Source organism: Pituophis catenifer, unplaced genomic scaffold, assembly GCF_029215685.1.
Source record: "Pituophis catenifer annectens isolate HBS135680 unplaced genomic scaffold, rPitCat1.0.hap2 SCAF_4, whole genome shotgun sequence".
In the NCBI taxonomy this organism is placed as follows: domain Eukaryota; kingdom Metazoa; phylum Chordata; class Lepidosauria; order Squamata; family Colubridae; genus Pituophis; species Pituophis catenifer.
This window is the reverse complement of record NW_027256884.1, coordinates 56,215,382-56,235,280: the sequence shown is the minus strand read 5'-3', so window position 1 is coordinate 56,235,280 and position 19,899 is coordinate 56,215,382. Positions and strand designations below refer to the sequence as shown.

The 19,899-nt window shown below is 41.0% G+C and overlaps 1 protein-coding gene across 2 annotated transcripts in view; it reads left to right on the top strand.

Annotated features, from left to right (window-relative positions):
- KLHL15 (kelch like family member 15) overlaps nt 1–19,512 on the top strand; it is a 33,146-nt gene extending 13,634 nt beyond the window's left edge. The window contains exons 2-4 of one of the 2 annotated variants that reach the window (XM_070943302.1): nt 2,425–3,136; nt 17,939–18,112; nt 18,278–19,512. In XM_070943302.1, coding sequence (XP_070799403.1) covers nt 2,432–3,136; nt 17,939–18,112; nt 18,278–19,048 — 1,650 coding nt within the window. In that variant the 5' untranslated portion in view covers nt 2,425–2,431 and the 3' untranslated portion in view covers nt 19,049–19,512. Of the gene's footprint in view, nt 1–2,424; nt 3,137–17,938 lie in introns of both variants that reach the window. The other variant, XM_070943301.1, reaches the window with a different exon arrangement.
- The last annotated feature ends 387 nt before the right edge of the window (nt 19,513–19,899 follow it).

Here is a 19,899-nt window from a genome sequence, read left to right as displayed (position 1 = left end):
GCCGCCCCGACAGCACCACCAGAAGTCAAATATTTATGTTTATTATGACAGACATTTAGGAAATGTCCTTGGGATCTTAGAAGTCTTCTCTGTAAAGTATACTTTGAAATAAAGTCTTTGGAGTGATGCCCCAGAATATTATTGTACTAATCTGTTTGAAGGTACAGAGGAGATGAAGAATTAAAATATAACTGATTTAAAAGATCTTTAAACTTGCATTGTGATTCTGTATGCTGCTTATCTATAAATGTTATATTAGGAAATTTATCATTTGGACTTTTCTGATATTTATATTGTAATGGTATGTGGGTATGACCTTGAGAAAGGAAGGGAAGAGCCCCAACTGCATAATGGGCAGAGAAAGAAACTTAGAAAGGATCCACCCAGTTTACCACCCTAATCAAGTGGTAAAAAGAGACAGAGGGAGATTTGTACTTTCAGATTTGCAAGATTCTGTTAATGTAACCTTAGAATAAAGTAGGATTAGTTCATCTTGTTGTATTTCCTATCTCGGGTGTCGGCACCAGAGCCACATGCAGCTATTTCATCCCTCTGCTCTGGCTCCCTCTCAGCTGAACCCGCCACTGACTGGCCCCACCTCTTGCCCTCCCCTCCCAGTCACTCCTTGCCTGGCCTGAGAAGGTAAGGGCGATGGCAGGGGATGGAGACTTGCTCCATATTCCAGAGCAGGAGCAAAGCACCTCTGTACTTGCCTCATCCCGCTGGTGCTTCTTCTGGCCCTTGTTAGTGCTGAGCACACCTCGGTCACTCGGGAAGATGAATGACTTGCTCTCTGCCCCGAGATATTGGCCAAGGCCCCTGCTCTCACCGCCTCCATGGTCTGCCTGCTGCTTTCTTGCACAGACAGTTAAATTTAGCGTGTTTCACAATGGGGGAGATTGCGTCCCCTCCTCCTCCTGGAGCCCATAACGATGGGATAGTGTCTCAGGGCGGAGAGCAAGTCACGCATCTTCCCTAGCCACCGAGGTGCACGTAGCACCAACAAGGACCGGAAGAAGTGCCAGCAAGAGTGAGGCAAGTACAGGGGTGCTTCACTCCCACTCTGGAATATGGAGCAAGTCTCCATCCCTTACTGTCGCCCTTAGCTTCTCAGGCCAGGCGAGGAGTGACTGGGAGGGGAGGGTGAGGGGCAGGGCTAGTCAGTGGTGGGTTCAGCTGACAGGGAGCCACAGCAGGGGGATGAAAGAGCTTCATTTATCTGGGAACCTGAAATGTCTCTTGATTTAAATCATATGGTAAAAATATCCAAAGAAGAAGAAAGAACATCAGCAAAACAAAACAAAACAAAACCCAATCCTCACCGGTTTTTGGAAATGGTTCAAGAGGGAACACACACACACATGAGAGAGAGACAGAGAGAGACACAGAAAGAGATACGTACACACAGAAAAGAAAACACTGGGAGCCACAAAACCTAGATAGGTGTGGTTGGGGTGGTTTCATGTCATTGGGCGGGAATGACATTGAGTTAGCCAGGCCCACCCAGGTTTTGTGGCTCCCGGTGTTTTCTGTGGGAAACTGGTCCAAATGACTCCTCGAGCGTTTAAGGTTGCAGACCCCTGTCCTATTTGATTTACCTAGAATGGCTGAGAATATAAATTACAAGCAAATTCTTTATGTTTGGAAATACTAAAGGGAATGTTAGTAAGTTTAGCTGTAATTTATCCCATTTCCAAACTGTGTTTAAAAGATTGGGATTATGAAGCACAATTACTTATTTCACATTGCTGAATCTTCCCTAAAATGAGCATATTATTAATTGCAGTAGAGATGATGCATTTGTCTAGTTCTTACATGGACTTTATGTGATCTCAGTATTTTATAAGGCTTGATTGTTGGTTTTTGTGCTATGTTAATAGTTTTTATCTTCTTTTTTCTTTTTGATGCTGTTCAACTTTACACAAGTTTAGGATGATCTTAAATTGGTATAAATGTATTGTGTGACATAAATTTTAAAAAGCTTTAAAAATCTTGCCAAGAAAACTGCTTGGACACATCTAACCAATCACCATTAGTCAAGAATGACTCAAAGTTGTTTTGATTTTTTTTAAACTAAATGTAGCATCCTTGCTCTATTATCCCTTCATTTGCAAATAAGGCTGATCTTTGTTCAAATTTAATACTTTGTAGTTTAAACCTAGTTCCATGAAACAGAATTATAATTAATATGCATAGTATGAAAGTTGGGGATAAAGACTTTAAAAGTTAATATTTAAACAAATCTTTAACTGATTGTTATGATTACTTTTACTAAAGCAAGATTTTCTATACTGACTGTTGTTGTATAAGATGCCAATTATATTATTCAAGATTAAAAAATGAGGCAATGAATTAAATATTAAGGTTTCCAACCTTCAGGAATTTCATGAAATTCTAAAGTTTTCTTTGTTTACATTTTTCCAGGTGATTCATGGCAGGGGACGTGGAAGGGTTTAGTTCCTCCATCCATGACACCAGCGTCTCAGCTGGGTTCAGAACACTGTATGAGGAGGGATTACTGCTTGATGTCACTCTTGTCATTGAGGATCACCAATTTCAAGCTCATAAAGCACTTCTTGCCACCCAAAGTGATTACTTCAGGATTATGTTTACTGCTGATATGAGGGAACGAGATCAGGACAAAATCTACTTAAAAGGACTGACAGCAACAGGCTTCAGCCATGTTCTCCAGTTCATGTACTATGGAACTATTGAACTGAGCATGAGCACTGTTCATGAGATCCTGCAGGCTGCCATGTATGTTCAACTTATTGAAGTGGTGAAGTTCTGCTGCTCCTTTCTTTTAGCAAAAATATGTTTGGAAAACTGTGCAGAAATTATGAGACTTTTAGATGATTTTGGTGTAAACATTGAAGGAGTAAGAGAAAAACTGGATTCCTTTTTGTTAGAAAATTTTGTGCCTCTCATGGCCAGACCTGATTTTTTGTCCTGTCTCAGTTTTGAAAAGCTTATGACTTATTTGGATAATGATCATCTGAGCAGATTCCCAGAGATAGAACTCTATGAGGCTGTTCAGACTTGGCTGCGGCATGATAGAAGACGCTGGAGACATACTGACACCATCATTCAGAATATCAGATTTTGTTTGATGACACCATCCAGTGTTTTCGAAAAGGTTGGTGCATTTGAAAGCAGTAGATAGTATTCATGTGTTTAGGGCAGCATCCTATTAATAGGTAAAATCCCCAAAATTAGTTGAAGGGGAAATATAAGAGTGTTTTAGAAAGTGGAACCTTGAAATCATGTCTGAAATGAGTGCCATTTTAATTTTAAAGCAAAGTTTCCCAGTTAAAGGTAAAAGAATTTACAACCAGAAAACAGGTAGGTTTACAGTTTTTCTGATTATCAATTAAAGTGAAAACCATTCAGTAGTGAAAAGCCTACAAGACTGTTTATGATAATCAGTGAAATCTGTGGTTTGTGTATTGACATTGCACAGTTGTGGAAGACATATATTTAAAAATATAAGAGTGTGCTAGAAAAAGAATCTCAGCATTTTATGTTTAGATGTTGAACTTGATTTATTGATCTGATACATCACATTTGTACAGGAGCTCAAGAGAGGGTAAATAATATTCCCTCCTTGGCTTTATTTTGTTGGTTCCAACAGATTCAGTGCAGGATCTGTAATGAAAAAAAAATGTACTGTTTTTATTTTTACTTTATAAAAAGAGATGTGAGATACTAAGTTATAATTCTCTTTTCTGTTCTCTGATTGGGATATAAATTGTGGTTCCTCTTCCAGTTATTTTTCTTCAATGGCAGAGCAGTGGGCATTATGGTAGATGTTCTCTATGTTGAGATTGATAGAGATCTTTGGAGGCTATGGTTGTTGGAGTGTAAGAAATAAATCAATTAGGAACTGGTTTATTGACCAGGTTTACTGATTAATATATGACTTTAAGAAGTTGAGCACAGTTTGACTTTAGAAAGACTCTTTAAATTGGAAAGGTCAGGACAGAAAATATTAAAAGAGAGAATATGAATAAGGGTGAAGCAACAGAGAAAGTAAGGTCTGTAAATCATATGTAATGTTCCTTTAGCAAATTAAATACAAAAAATTAAATTGGGCCAACTATAAGAATTTCCTCTTTATGTAATTAAATAATTGGGTCTTCTGTGCTTGGGCGGCACAGAGGCTCAGCAGTTAAAATGCTGGGCTTGGCTGAAAAGTCAGCAGCCCAGGTTCGAGTCCTTTTTATTATTATAAGATTTTTTTTATTTTTAAATATATATATAAGTATTAAATACATGAACAGTGTTGCTTCTAGGTATCGTTCATTTTGATACCAAATAATAAAATTGACAATTTTGATAATCGTACATTGATCATGCTCACACCATTATGATAACATTGTACATAATACAATCATCTTTCAACTTCTAATCCTTTCATCTCTATACTAATTTTGACATCTTACATAAAAGTATTTATAGTAATATTATGCTATTTCCCTCAATTCCAGTTTCTACCTGTTTCATATTTCAATAATACAAATCTTATATTAATAGGTGTTCTATTTCTATCTTTCCTCTCTTATCCCTTTTAATATTTCAATTCTTGTACATTTTTAAAATTATATTCGCATACTCACATCATTGTCATAACAATATATATATTACAATCAAAGTTGTTAACATAATATTTACTCCATATATATATATATATATATATATATATATATATATATATATATATATATATATATATATATATATATATATATATATATATATAATCCCTTGTCATTTAATTAATCAATATTTTATTATTCAATGCTAATAGTCATGGTAACCTTAGTGATGTTATTTAAATGTGTATAATACAATCTGTCGAGTGTCAAATAACCCTTGACACCACACACACCTTAACAGCATAGAAGACCACGAAGGGGGGGCAGGGGAATACCGTCAGAGGATCCAGAACATCTGAATAAACTCCAGCAACGGATCACAGTGGAGGGGGGTGTTGCATTAGGACAACATACACACTGATAGTGGGTGATGGACGGGACACAAGAAAAGGGGGGTTGGACATACATCTGAGGGATTGGGAATGAAAAGGAGACTGACGTCAAGGGGCTGCAACCAACGGTAAACCAAGGGAAAACCAAGCGGCAGATTCGAGTGTAACAGCTGAGAGAGATTGCCTGGGGACAGATAACGAGGTTAATGAGCTAATGAGGCACTATAAAACCAGCCAGGCGGGAAGCTTGGGCATCTCTGACTTCCTCTCAGCCCCTCTGGAGCCACTGGTGCTTCGCCAGTCGCTTTCATTAAACCAGGTTTTGAACCGCAGCTTCTATCGTGGGTACGTATGTGTGTTGTGTTCCTTCATGCCTGGTGAAGCACTGGCAGCTCCAGAGGGGCTGAGACAATCATCTTTCATTTTCTGATCATTTCCTGTATCTATAATTTTAAAACATTATATAAGAATATGCATAATAATATTTCCCCTCTTCATAATTCCTACCTCTAATCTAAATCCAAGTAGCACACATCTTATATTGGTGGATATTCTACTTATACCCAATATTACAGCTTTTCGCTCAGTCCCAAAATCATTTCTCAAAATGCCCAATATTTGTAGTTCTTTATAGTCCTCCACCAGTCAATTTACTCCTTCCAGATTTTCCCTTGTCTTCATCAGTCACATAACCAACTCTTTGATTTCAGTGATAGTTCCAAGTGTTTGTGAACTACTCTACTTAGCAATCTTCAAAGGTCTCGGAAATTTTCCCTCCTTGGTCTTGAGAAGAATAATTATCAAATAATATGCAGCAGAAAACACAGTCTTCCAGATGTTGTTTATCTCCACTCTGTATTCCTGATTAATCCCAAGGACTTTTGTTTTTGTAAAAATATAGTGTTTCTTTTTTTCACCAGTAGATGGCATCCTCACCTAGCATTTCAGCATTGTACCCAGTATAACAGCTGAAAACCGTTCCCTTCAAATAATTTCTTTCACTTTTTCCAATATACAGTCCAATATTTCCAGCATTTTAAAATGCCTTTTCAAAGTGTGCCAACAAATATTCAAATCCAATCTGCATTTTAAAAATTATATCCTTTCTTAAAATTCACTTTCTTTCAAGTCTATGATTTTTCTCCAAGTATCTTTCCGGGGTTTCTTTTCTTTGGGGTTTAATCTCTAGAAAATCATCTCACCCAGCTCCAGATCACTGTTCAAACACCACTCCAGCACATTTCTTTCTTCGATTGTCCCAGCTTCACAGTGGCCATAATGGCCGCCTCTCCTTCTTCGATGTTGGATAGGAGAGTAAGCCTCGGATCAAAGCAGGAGAGTTGTGACTCTCCGCGATCTGCAAGATCGTTTGTCAACCCTACAGGGTGACTTTTGCCCTTTAAGGATCCCCCAACAAGGAGGGTTCAGCCTAAGTTCGTGGAGCCCCGCCTCCTACAATTGTAACACAGCGACGCCAAACCGGAAGTCCCCGGGTTCGAGTCCTGAGTGCCAAGCAATGGGGTGAACTCCTGTCCTCACCCCAGCTCCTGCCAGCGTAGCAGTTCGAATGCAGGTAGATAAATAGGTACCCATTTCAGTGGGAATCAGTTCCCTGACGTCATGCTGGCCACATGACCACGGAAATTTCTTTGGACAATACTTGCTTAAAGGCCTTGAAGCACAAATAAGCACCACTCCCTATAGTCGGCAGTGACTAGCGAAGTAAAATCCCCAGGGACTCCTTTACTTTTTTTACCTTCTATGCTTACTTATGCATCAGAAGCATGTGTAGCCTGTAAGCAATGTAACGTCCTTGGATAAGATACCTACATTCCCCTGACCCATAAATCTGATTACATAAATAACAGCCCTTCTATAATTTTTAAATTAAAAAAAAAACAATAGCGTAATGAGAAAAAAAACCCTCAAGAGATAGTTCATGTACTGCTATGTTATCTAGAATTCAACTTTTTGACTATCTCAACCTGACATTGTGGGCTGGAAAATCTTGCCCTGGAATATGTGAATCTTCCTTTTGATGACTAGAATAATATGTGACTAATTTTAAAAGGTGCCAAATATTTATGACCCACTGGGTCACTATTTCAGAGATATTTCCTTACCAAATTCCTCAATGCCTTCAACAGTGACTGAGCTTCTAACGTACTGCCTTCACTAGAAAAGCTCTTAAAAATTCAGGGACATATTCAAAGATGTATCTGTTTAAAGAAAATGTTTTATGACCTATTTTGTATTATGTCATAAAATATTTTATATTAATTTTTATGTCATAAATAATTTTATAAAATCTGTCAAATTTCAAGTCCACTGGAGTCATGGCTTCTTGATTTTGGACATATTCTGTAAATCAGTCTGTTTGAGGTAACTTGGTTCAAAAATTACTGTCTAATGATGCACCATTTCACCATTTAAAAGTTATGAGAATGAGAGTTTTAGTATATATAGATGTATGTGGAGAAATCATGACTTCTCCTCCCTGGTTGGGAACGGCAGGCAGCGCTGGGTAGACTCCGTCAATTGACCAATTAGGACCGGGTCTGCAATGACGTTAAGTCCCGCCCTTTCCTGCTGCTCTCCAGTTTATCAACTCGGTCGACTTGGACAGTCGTGTCTCCTGCATTGCCTTCTCTTATCTTAGCTTCAAAACAAACAAACAAAAACATTTTAAAGGAGCAGTTTGGCGGACGATCGGAGCGCTACCAGCGTGAAGGACTCGTTCCGGTCCCGCTGACGGCTGATTGCGGCTCCTAACTGCCGGCCGGCAGTTTTTTCAGGCAGGGCCCACGAGTTCGCTCCGTAGCCCTGTTCTGCACCGCGCTCGCCTCCTTCTCGATTTGGCGGGTGGTTTTCGCTAGTCCCAAGCCTTTGCTTAGCAGCCCATCTCGTAACGGCGATCAGCGGCTTAGATCGCAGTGAGTTGTCTGCTGCTGGGTGATTGATCTCCGTCATTCCTAGCACGAGGAGCGCAGTGAGTACAGGGGCCATTTTCTCTTTAATTTTGGCGCCAAGGGAGCTCCTTCCAAGATGGCGGACGCCCGTTCTTCAAGAGCTGGCCGTGGGGCGGTATCCCATAAAGATAGCGCCATAGCAGCGATCCGGGGGAAGGGACCTCAGGCCATCAGCGAAGCCATAAAAGGTCTAAAGTGCCATCTGCCCCTCCAGCTAAATTGGCGCAAACCCTGAAGGATGAGCAGCGCCGCCACAAGGCTCTGGAACAAGCCGTTCAAAAAGCGCAGCTCCAAGCCGCAAAACATTCCGTGACCCTTCCCACCTCAGCTGCCCCTCAGGTTACTTCCCCTGGGGTTTCTGACAATCAAGCCCAACCCCAGGCCAACCATAGGGCTTCGCTTTCTCCAGATCATTTTGGCACGGGGATTTCTCCTTCTACTGATGAAGCAGCTATTTTATTCGCCACGCTGCCTCCTGAGGGCCATTCCCCAATTTCTGATTCTCAGAACCGGGGGGACATTGCTTCATCGGAATACCAGCCTCCTCCTCCTCCTTCTCCTCTCCCACCCCCTCCTCCCCCCCTCTTCCTCCTCCGGCTATTGACTCTCTGCCTTCTACTATTCCTCCTGCTCTGGCATCCATCATTACAGCTGCCATCCGTCAGGGGATATCAGAGGGTCTTCACCAGCATGCTGAGTCTGAGGTGTCTGACTACGCCAGTCAAGTCAGCAGTTTATCACGCAGGAGAGAGGCTTCACCCCATCTGGAGAGACCCTCATCTCCAACTTCTGCCAGGCAGATCTCTCTATCAGCTGAGGACCTTGCCCTGGACCAAGATTGGTCTGATGATGAAGGTCTTGCACCCGACCAACCGGCCTTCATAGGCCTTTTCAAACCTCACCTTTTTTGCTCCTTGCTATTTAAAGCTCTATCTGTCACCAAAATGTTGCCTGCTCCCTCTGTTCCAGCAGCTTCTTCCTCTACTGATGATCCCTCCGCTTCTCTCTTTGCAGAACAGCCTGCTCGAGTGGATACCTTGCCAGCACCAAAATTGTTTTCAGATGTGGTGAAGAGGCAGTGGGCATCTCCTGGTTCTGGGCCCTTGCCCAACTCTCAGGACAAAAAGTTTTATGCTATGGCAACTGACTTTTCTGACTTATTGCAGGTACCAATTGTGGACGCTCCGGTTGTAGCCTTGTCATCTTCTACTCACCTTGCTGGCCCTCCTGATGAGTCCTTGCGCCCTGAAGACAAACGAGCCGAGCGTACCCTGATCAAAGGTCATCAAGCTTCAGCATGGGCGGTAAGAGCCGCTTCGGCGGCATCTTTCTTCAACAGGGCCTCTATATTGTGGTTGAAACAGCTGCAGGATCGTCTTCCAGCCTCCAACACGCGCTCTCAACAAGACATTAATAAAATATTAGCCGCAGTGGAATTTTCGGCCGATGCGACCCTTAACACTGCCCGTTTCGCAGCCAAAGCCATTGGATCCTCAGTCACATCCCGGAGACTCTTCTGGCTCCGCCACTGGCAAGCCGATGCCAGAAACAAATGGCGCTTAGCAGCTTCTCCTTATGAAGGGAACAACCTGTTTGGTTCCTCCTCTGATCCTATTTTGGTTGAGACCAGGGATCACAAGAAAGTTTTTCCAGTGGTGTTTCAGAGGTCGGAATTTTGTCAACAATCTTATTATCGGGCCCAGTCCTTTCGTCCATCCGAAAGTGGCTCCTCCTTCAACCGTTCCTCTCACAACTTTTCCTCCAGAGGAATGCAAAATCAAGACTTTCAGGTCAGATCCAATTCTAGATTCCCCCCCAGAAGGTCCTTCCGAGGTGGCAGAGGCCGCCCCTTCCGAAAATCTCGTTAATCGGCCTCCAGATTCTCTAGTTGGGGGCCGCCTTTCTTTTTTCTCCGATACTTGGGATGCCACTACCTCTGATATTTGGGTTCGTTCTACCATTTGGGAGGGTCTTCGTTTGGAGTTTAGTTCTCTTCCCCCTCGGGTTTTTGTTTCTTGCTTCCTTTCCCAAGACCTTCCTTCCCTCGCCCGTATGGCCTCTGCAGTTGCCCATCTTCTCCAGATCAAGGCCATCGAGGTCGTTCCTCAGGCGGAACGCAGGTCCGGTTTTTATTCCCGTCTCTTTCTAGTCCCCAAGGCTTCCGGGGGCTGGTGCGCCATCTTGGACCTGAAATCATTGAACCGATTCATAACATACCGCCGGTTCAAGATGCACTCCCTTCATACTATCTTGGAATGTATTCGGGAAGGTGATTTCCTTGCCCCGGTGGATTTAACCGAGGCCTATTTGCATGTGCCCATTTTTCTACCCCATCGTAAATTCCTCCGCTTTTATTATAGGGGCTCTCACTATCAATATAGGGCTCTCCCCTTCGGCCTTTCTTCTTCACCCAGGGTCTTCACTAAGTTGATGGCGGCCCTTGTCGCTCATATCCGATCCCTTCCCATTCGTATTTTATTTTACCTGGATGATATTCTTATTCTTTCCTCCTCCCTTCAAAGGGCTTGGCAGGATGTTTCTACTTCTCTCCGTTTGCTTGAGGCTCCCGGTTTCCTGATCAATTGGGCCAAGAGTTCTCTGTCTCCCTCGACCCGTATCCAACATTTAGGAGCTGTCATTGACACTCTCTCGTCCAGGGTTTTCCTGTCACCGGCACGCCAGCCCAGCTTATCTGAATTGGCTTCTCAATGTTTAGAAGGCCGGCCTATGTCTATTCTTTCTCTTTCTCGTTTTCTGGGTAAAATGGTGTCCTCTTTCGACATCGTCCCTTGGTCCCGTTTGCATAGCAGGCGCCTTCAATGGTTCCTATTTCCCTTTCAACGGTCCTTTTCGGTTTCCTCTTTGCGCAAGGTTTCCCTCCCTCCAGCGGTTTTGGATTCCTTATGGTGGTGGTCATCTGCGGCCATCTCCAAGGGTACCTTGTTTAGAGAGACCCATAGATTAGTGCTTACTACCGATGTGAGCCTCACCGGCTGGGGTGCACACCTGGATTCCCATATGGTTCAGGGACTTTGGGCTAAGGAGGAGGAGGGCTGTTCCATTAACCTTCTAGAGCTGCGGGCGATTTTCCTCGCTTTACGCCATTTCCAACATTTGCTCCAAGGTCAGCATGTGCTCGTGTTAACCGACAACGTCTCCGCTAAGGCCCATGTTAACAGGCAAGCTGGCTCCCGCTCTCGGTCCCTTTTTCACGAATCCCTACAGCTAGGGTCCTTGGCCGAGTCTCATTTAGCCTCCCTACGGGCGTCTCACATTTCTGGCAAGTCTAACATTCAGGCAGATTCTCTTAGTCGCAATTTAGTGGACCATTCCGAATGGAAGCTTCATCCGGATCTCTTCCTGGACCTGTCTACTCGCTTTGGCTGCCCTGCGGTGGACTTGTTCGCTTCACACGTCAACCATTAGGTTCCGTGTTTCCTTTCCAGATTTCCATCTCCAGGCGTGGAAGCGGTGGATGCACTTCAGTCACCCTGGCCAAGGGGTGTTCTTCTTTATGCGTTTCCTCCCCTGCCACTCATCTCCAAGGTCATCAGGAAGCTCCTGGAAGAGAAGTTGGAACTGGTTCTCATAGCGCCGCACTGGCCTCGCCGGCCCTGGTTCTTGGACCTGGTTTCCCTGTCCACTGCCCGTCCATGGCGGATACCAGACGACCGAATTTGCCTACTACAGGGGGCTCTTGTACATCCCGAGCCCCAGTGGCTGCAACTAACCACCTGGAGACTGAGCGGGAGTTCTTGACTAGGGCCAACATTCCACCTGCTGCTATAAGGACCATCCAGGCCGCATGGCGCCCGTCCACCGCTCGTATTTACGAGTCTATCTGGCGCTCCTTCTCGTCCTGGTGCTCGACTCGCCAGATCAACCCTACTTCGCCTTCAGTGGCGCACGTCATCGGCTTTCTCCAAGACGGCTTCGACTCTGGCCTTGCTCCTTCTACTCTGAAGCAACAGGCCGCGGCCTTGGCTTCTGTCTCCGCATGTGACTCTCTGGCAACTGTTACTAAGGATCCCTTGATCTGCCAATTTCTGCGGGGAGTCTCCAACCTGAGGCCGCCGGTTGTCCACCGTTTCCCCACTTGGGACCTCTCAAAGGTTTTGTCCTCCCTCACACAACCTCCCTTGGAGCCCCTCAGGGCGACTACTCTGAAATTTCTCTCCTTTAAGGTGGCGTTTTTGGTGGCAGTGACCTCTGCCCATCGCATTTCCGAAATGGCCGCCTTGTCGGTTCGCCAAGACTTATGTATTTTCCATCACGACAAGGTGGTCCTCCGTTTGGACCCCACATTTCTCCCCAAAATAAATTCTATGTACCATCGTTCACAGGAAATCTCCTTGCCCAATTTTTTCCTAACCCGTCTCACCGCCTCGAAAAGGTGTGGCACACTCTCGACGTACGCAGAGCCTACATCTCCTGTTCTGCTTCCTTCCGTAAAACCGGCCTTGTTCGTCTCGTTTCAACCTACTATGATGGGAACCAAGGTTTCTGCTCCAACTCTGGGCCGTTGGATCCGTGCCACGATTGCCTTCGCATACGAGTTGCAGTCCCTTGCGATTCCCAGCCGAGTGACCGTGCATTCCACCAGGAGTGCGGCTACCTCCGCTGCATGGGTGACTCAAGCGTTATTGGAGGAAGTCTGCAAGGCGGCGACTTGGTCTACCCCGACACCGTTTATTAGACACTACCGTCTGGATGTCTACGCGTCAGCTGATGCGGCGTTCGGCAGACGGGTCCTGCAATGGGTTCATGTTTCCTGATCTTCGGCTCGCCCTGGCACTGCCCGCCCATTGGACATCAAGCTTTGGTATGTCCCAGCGCTGCCTGCCGTTCCCAACCAGGAAGGAGAATGGGCGTTGGTCCTACCTGATACGCCCGTTCTCTCCCGCGGGAGGGAACAGCAGGCAGCCCCCTCCCTATTGGGGCTGAGCCGTCGGGTGTCGGGGTGGGGTGGGTTCTACTTACCTTTCTTTACTTTCAGCAGGAGACACGCCAGTCTGCAGTGAATTCCTCGCCGATAAACTGGAGAGCAGCAGGAAAGGGCAGGACTTAACGTCATTGCAGACCCGGTCCTGATTGGTCAATTGACGGAGTCTACCCAGCGCTGCCTGCCGTTCCCTCCCGCGGGAGAGAACGGGCGTATCAGGTAGGACCAACGCCCATTTTAAGATATTGCTGGCCTATGATTTCAGAAGTATTAGCATACCTGAACTGTTGAAAGAGCTGCTGGAGTTTATAAATCAGCATATCTAAAGAGCTGTAAGCTTCCATATTCCTATAAAAGATTTTATTAAAGCAAACTCTTCTTAAATATATCTTCTATCAATCCATAGTTATTTTACAGTTTTAATTAATACATAGAACTTCTAAAATGTCATGTAATCAAATATAAATTCTATATAGATAATCCTTGATTTACAATAGTTCCTTTAGTGATCATTTGAAGCTATGACGGCACTAAAAATAGTGACATGACCATTTTTCACATGATCATTGCAGCATCCCCATGGTTATGTAATTAAAATTCAGACGCTTGGCAACTGACTCAAATTTATGATAGTTACATTGTCCCGGGGTCATGTAATCACCTTTTGCAACCTTCTGATAAGCAAAATCATTGGGGAAGCCAAATTAAGAATAGTATTAGTAATTTAACAACTACAGTGATTAACTTAACAATGTGACAAGAAAGATTGTGAACTGGAGCAAAATTCATTTAACAACTGTCTTGCATAGCATTCGAAAATTTTGGGCTCAGTTGTGGTCATAAGTCGAGGACAAGCTGTACTTGCTATTCAGTTGCCACTAATATACAAATATAATTTGTAAAATTAAAGTTTTTTGTGAACTATAACAGCGTACTGTGAACTATAATAGTGAACTATAATAGTGTAAAGATGCGTCAACTGCCCAGTTTTCTCTTAATATCTATAAAATGATTGCGCCTGTTAAAATACTTAACATATTAAAATCCATGTATCTTTTGATAAAGGTATGAGTTCTTAATTGACATAGTCATTAAAAGTTAATTTTAGAGCAAAGGGAGTCTTTATTACTGTATTTTTATATGTTTATATGTTAAGAAAACACACACACAACTCCTCTTAGATTATGTATTTTGAGCTAAAAATGAAATAATTACATCCTAAGAGATCAAGCTAAGTAACCAACAGTATTACAAGTATATTTTCCAACATTTAACTATAATGCTTATTGACTTTTAAAGAAATAAATATTTAAAAATAAATATGATTGTTGTGTATCATTGGTTACAAATATTTGAATTGATTAAAGGCTGAAAATTAGTTTTCCATATATGATATTTGCTAATTGCTATTCACTTTAAATACAGTATTTATATCTGTTTTATCCTTTTGTATCCTGTTTTATTTTTTTTTCTAGTGCAGTCATTTGTATCCATATTGTTGTCCTTCATCTCCTATCTGCAGTGTATACTTAGTCTCATTTGTACAACTAGTCCTCTCTTAGTGATTGCCCTCTTTAGTGAACATTCAAAGTTATGACAGTGCTGAAAAATTAACTTTATGATTGGTCCTTACACTTAAACCTTTGCAGGATCCCTGCAATCAAATGATTGAGATTCAGGCACTTCATCACTAGCAAGAGTTTACAACTCACAGCGTACTACAATCACATGATTGTCATCTATACACATTTGGCTTCTAACAAACAGAATAGAGAATTTGGCAGTAAAATTGCAAGTCTCAATCACATGATGTCTCAGTTAAAGCATGTGATTTGCTTAATGACTGTGGTGGAAGTGAGTTGATAACCCCATCAAGGATACATGAAGTTTTGTTTAAGAACTATATTACTTAACAATAGAATTGTGGATCCCAATTACCATAATTATGCAAGGACTACCTGTAATAACTTTTTGTCCAGGGACTATGCCCATTTTCCCCCCAAAATGCTTTGCTCTAGCACCATCTTTTTTATTCTAATTTGTTAAATAAAAAGTATTTTCATATGCATGTTTTGAGTGGGGCGGTAAAAAAGAGGAATAAGGTGATAATGCTCAAGCTAATAGCTGGTAACATTTAGACCTAGAATGATAATAAAGGACTAAACAAATAATGACAAATTAAAAGTTCCAAAACCTTCATTGGCAAAATATAGAAGAAGGAAATGTTGCCTTTTAATGAAATGGGCACTGTTAAAAAAAAGAACTTGGTGTGGACCAAACAAAACTGTTTTAAAAACTTATTACATAAATTGATTTTTCATTTGCTTCTGTGTTCAGAGTTCATGTTTTATGAATATAACAGGTAGCCTGTTCAAGCAAGACGTGTGTTGTATACACTTTATTATAATGATTCAAAGTTTAATATAAATAATTTATGAAATAAAGTTCATTAATTGGTAAATAATCATTTTCATGGTGAAGACCAATAGGGATGAAACTTAACACATTATTTTTGAGACTATCTTAAAGATGGATGTTTAGAAATATGTGTTAAAACTAAGCTTTCCTTGTAATAATACCTTTTGAAATTAAGTAGTCATAAATATCAAGAAGGTGTTTATTTCAAAATCTTTTATTTAATGTAATTTACAAAAAAAACCTTACCAACTAAAATACATTTCTAGGTTGGTGGTCTCGATATGTTGATAAATAAGAAGATACGAGATAGAGAAGTACTCTTGCACTAAGAAAGGTGTGTTGTATTAAAAACCAATTCATGTAGATTGAAAATGAGAGAGCATAATTCTCATTCATGTAATTGCTAGTAAATGGAGACTTTCCCCTATTTTTTGTATAGGGAAATATTTAATTTTAAAAATTTAAAAATACAGGTAGTCCTTGTTTAACTATGGTAATTGGGACTGGCAACTCTGTCACTAAGTGACATGGTCATAAAGTGTGACATCATATGACCCTGCTGACTTATAACATCAGTTGTGGTAGTTCCAGTTGCCATTGTTAGGTAAATTCCATGCAGTCACAGCATCCCACAGTCATGTTTATTGTTATTTGGCTTCCCATTGATGGAGGCTGAAGGTCACAAATGGCTATCATGCAACCATGGGATGCTGCAATGTAATTGCAAGACATCTATAATCACATGACAAAAGGGATGCTGTGACAACAACTATGAGGAACAGTTGTAAATCACATTTAGTACCATTGTAATTTCAGATGGTCGCTGACCAGGTGGTCATCGAATGAAGATTGCCTGAATTTTGCAGGGCCCTCATCAGTAACTGTTGTTATTAATGTAATATAATGTAATTGGAGAACTTGCCTCAATGTTAGACTAAATATTAATATTCTATCAAAAATAGAGCTTTGGGGAATTCAGTATTAGTATTAGGGAATTCATTATTGCTGATGCTATGTTATGTTGAACTGCATAAGTGAACTAGTAAAATACAAGTCTGCATTTAGCTGATACGGTAATTTTTGTATTTTAGTTTAGGGCCTGATAACTTCTGAATTAGAATTTGAAAGGCATGTTCAGAGGATTAGATATTTTAATTAGTTTCTTCTGTTGCACATTTTTATGGCCTTCGACAAATAGATTATAAAAATATGGAAAAGGGGATTTTCTTATTTATTGAAAGTGTTGTATATTAAAGATATAAATAGTAGAAGGAGTTAATTATGAAGAAGGTCAATCTAAAAATGTTACTTTAAAAGATTCCTAACCAAATCAGTGTTGGGATCTGTCATACTGAAAATGAGAAAAAAGTTCAGTGTGGCCTATAACCACCTGAATTGTACAATTCTGAGTAATTTTGTTGAAGAGCAGCAAAGTAGAAGTGATATTGGTTGATAAGATTACTTAAAAGCTCTTCTGGGTTTTTATTTTAGCTAATAAATTGTATTTGAAGTATTTGTTTCCTGGTTTCCCTTAATTTGGGAAATTAGCCAATTTATTTCTGAACAATTTTTCTATAATATTTTCATGCTACCTACAAAGTCATATATAGTTTTGGGCAGGGGTGAAATGCTCCCGGTTCAGACCGGCTTGGGCGAGTAGGTAGCGATGGCGGTGGGCAGTTCGGAGAACTGGTAGCAAGAATCCCTGCCCCCGCACCCATGCCCAGCTGAGCCACGCGATCATCAGAGGCTTTTTTTCTTTTAAATGCCTTTGACGATCCAAGCTCTGACGATGCCAGCTGAGTTGCCTGCCGATCAGGCAACTCAGCTGGGATCGTCAGAGCCATTTAAAAGAAAAAAAGTTTTTTTCTTTTAAATGGCTCTGACGATCCCAGCTCTGACAAGCCCAGCTGAGTTGCCTGATCGTCAGAGGGTTTTTAAAAAACCCTCTGACGATCAGGCAACTCAGCTGGGATTGTCAGAGCCTTTTGAAAGCATTTTTTACATGGTTTTACATGTAAAAAATGGTTTTAAAAGTAAAAAAAAATTGGCCATGCCCACCCAGTCACATTATCCCCCCACCAAGCCACGCCCACAGAACCAGTAGTAACAAATTTTAGATTTCACCACTGGTTTTAGGCCTACATAGGACCACCTCTCTCTAACAGTTGTTGCCCTTTTCCCAAATGGGCAGGTGTTATGGTGGGAAGCATGAGGTTTTTTGGGGGGTTTTTGCTGTAATTTATATGCCGCCCTTCTCCAGAGACTCAGGGTGGCTTACAATGCGTTAAGCAATACAAAGTATTCTTTGTAAATCTGCCTACTTTGAAATACTTTGATGCAAGGAGAGCCTTCACACTCAATGGACTTCTAGAAGCAAGTGAAAATAAGACTGTTCTTAAGTCCTGGGGTATAATTATAACTAGCAAGTGTATATTCGGTAAATTGAACATTATTTTTAGCATTAATTTGAGATTGGACTACTATTTAAATTATATTGACTTAAATTTCATGTTATCTGGTAAGTTCTGTAAACTAGTATCTAGAATACCTAGAATCTGCCTAGTTTCAGAGGGTAGATACATCTTGAAAATAAATATATGTATTTTGCTCTATTCTTAGGTGAAAACTTCAGAATTTTATCGTTATTCCAGGCAGTTGCGGCATGAAGTGGAGCAGGCTATGAATTACTTCCATAGTGTGCATCAACAGCCTTTGATGGAAATGAAATCAAATCGCATTCGTTCTGCCAAACCCCAGACTGCAGTATTTAGAGGAATGATAGGACACAGCATGGTAAATAGCAAAATACTCCTTCTGCACAAGCCAAGGGTCTGGTGGGAGTTAGAAGGCCCACAAGTACCTTTGAGACCAGATTGCCTTGCTATTGTTAATAATTTTGTGTTCTTATTGGGTGGGGAAGAGTTGGGGCCAGATGGTGAATTTCATGCTTCCTCCAAGGTGTTCCGATATGATCCAAGGCAAAACTCTTGGTTGCGAATGGCAGATATGTCTGTGCCACGGTCAGAATTTGCTGTTGGTGTTATTGGAAGATATATCTATGCAGTAGCTGGAAGAACAAGAGATGAAACATTTTATTCAACCGAACGATATGATATTACAGAAGATAAGTGGGAATTTGTAGATCCTTATCCGGTCAATAAATACGGACATGAAGGAACTGTTCTTGGCAGCAAATTGTACATCACTGGTGGAATAACGTCGTCTTCTACATCCAAGCAGGTGTGTGTATTTGATCCCAGTAAAGAAGGAACTGTGGAGCAGCGAACAAGAAGGACTCAAGTGGTGACTAATTGTTGGGAAAACAAATGCAAAATGAATTATGCAAGATGTTTTCACAAAATGCTTTCCTATAATGGCAAGCTTTATGTTTTTGGAGGTGTCTGTGTAATCCTGAGAGCCTCGTTTGAATCTCAAGGCTGCCCTTCTACAGAGGTTTACGATCCAGATACTGATCAATGGACAATTTTGGCTTCTATGCCAATTGGTAGAAGTGGCCATGGTGTGGCTGTTCTGGACAAGCAGATAATGGTTCTTGGAGGCCTTTGTTACAATGGTCACTACAGTGATTCAATTCTTACTTTTGATCCTGAAGATAATAAATGGAAAGAAGATGAATATCCAAGAATGCCCTGCAAACTTGATGGTTTACAAGTTTGTAGCCTACATTTTCCCGAATATGTGCTAGAACATGTTAGACGTTGTAGTTAAAAGACTCAAGAAGAAAGTATTCATGAGAAAAGCAGAGTAAAGTAGAGGGAAATAAAGCAAATATCATTGACTTGTGTTATATACATCTTAATAAAGAAAAAAGTGTACAGGAATGTATTTACAAAGTTTATATATAGGAATAACTGCAGTTTCATAATGATTAAATTTTTTTACATATTATATAGTTTGAGAGAAGGAAAAATAAAAGATGTTCTTCCATTTTATGTCTTGTAACACCATCTATTATCTCTGTAAACAAAACTTTGTGTTCAGAAAGTACTGGAACATACTGTTTTTGAAAGGTGGTTTAAAAGCAAATGTATTTTTTAAAGAAAATTTGGACACCCTTACTAGAACAGATTCTATTCTAATATAGCAGTGCAATGGGCCTTTTGTTTTAAGTATGTTATTTGTTTTTTCACTTTTATTTCACTTTGTATTTTCACTTTTATGCCCCCTGAACAAATTTGACACATCATCTTTTGATATTGGTCACAATTTAAAATAGTTTTCTATTTTTATATGATTTTCCTTAATTTTATGCAATAGTTCCTATTAGTCTTGCTGAAAAATAAGTTTCTAAAAGTAATTTAAGTTTTTTAATGAAAATTCTAGACTGCCTTTGTTTTAATTGTTTGTGAATAAAATTTATGTATAAAGGAGGGTCAAGATAAAATGCGTATTTTTATGTGCAGCTAAAAATCTATTTTTACTAGTGCACAGATATCAGCCATATCTGTAGAATTTTAGCTTTGATGGTATCCTTTCATATATACATTCATTGGATAATCGAAAGCTTCATTCTCATTAATGTATATGCTGACTGATGGAGTAATATTTGAACTCCTTTT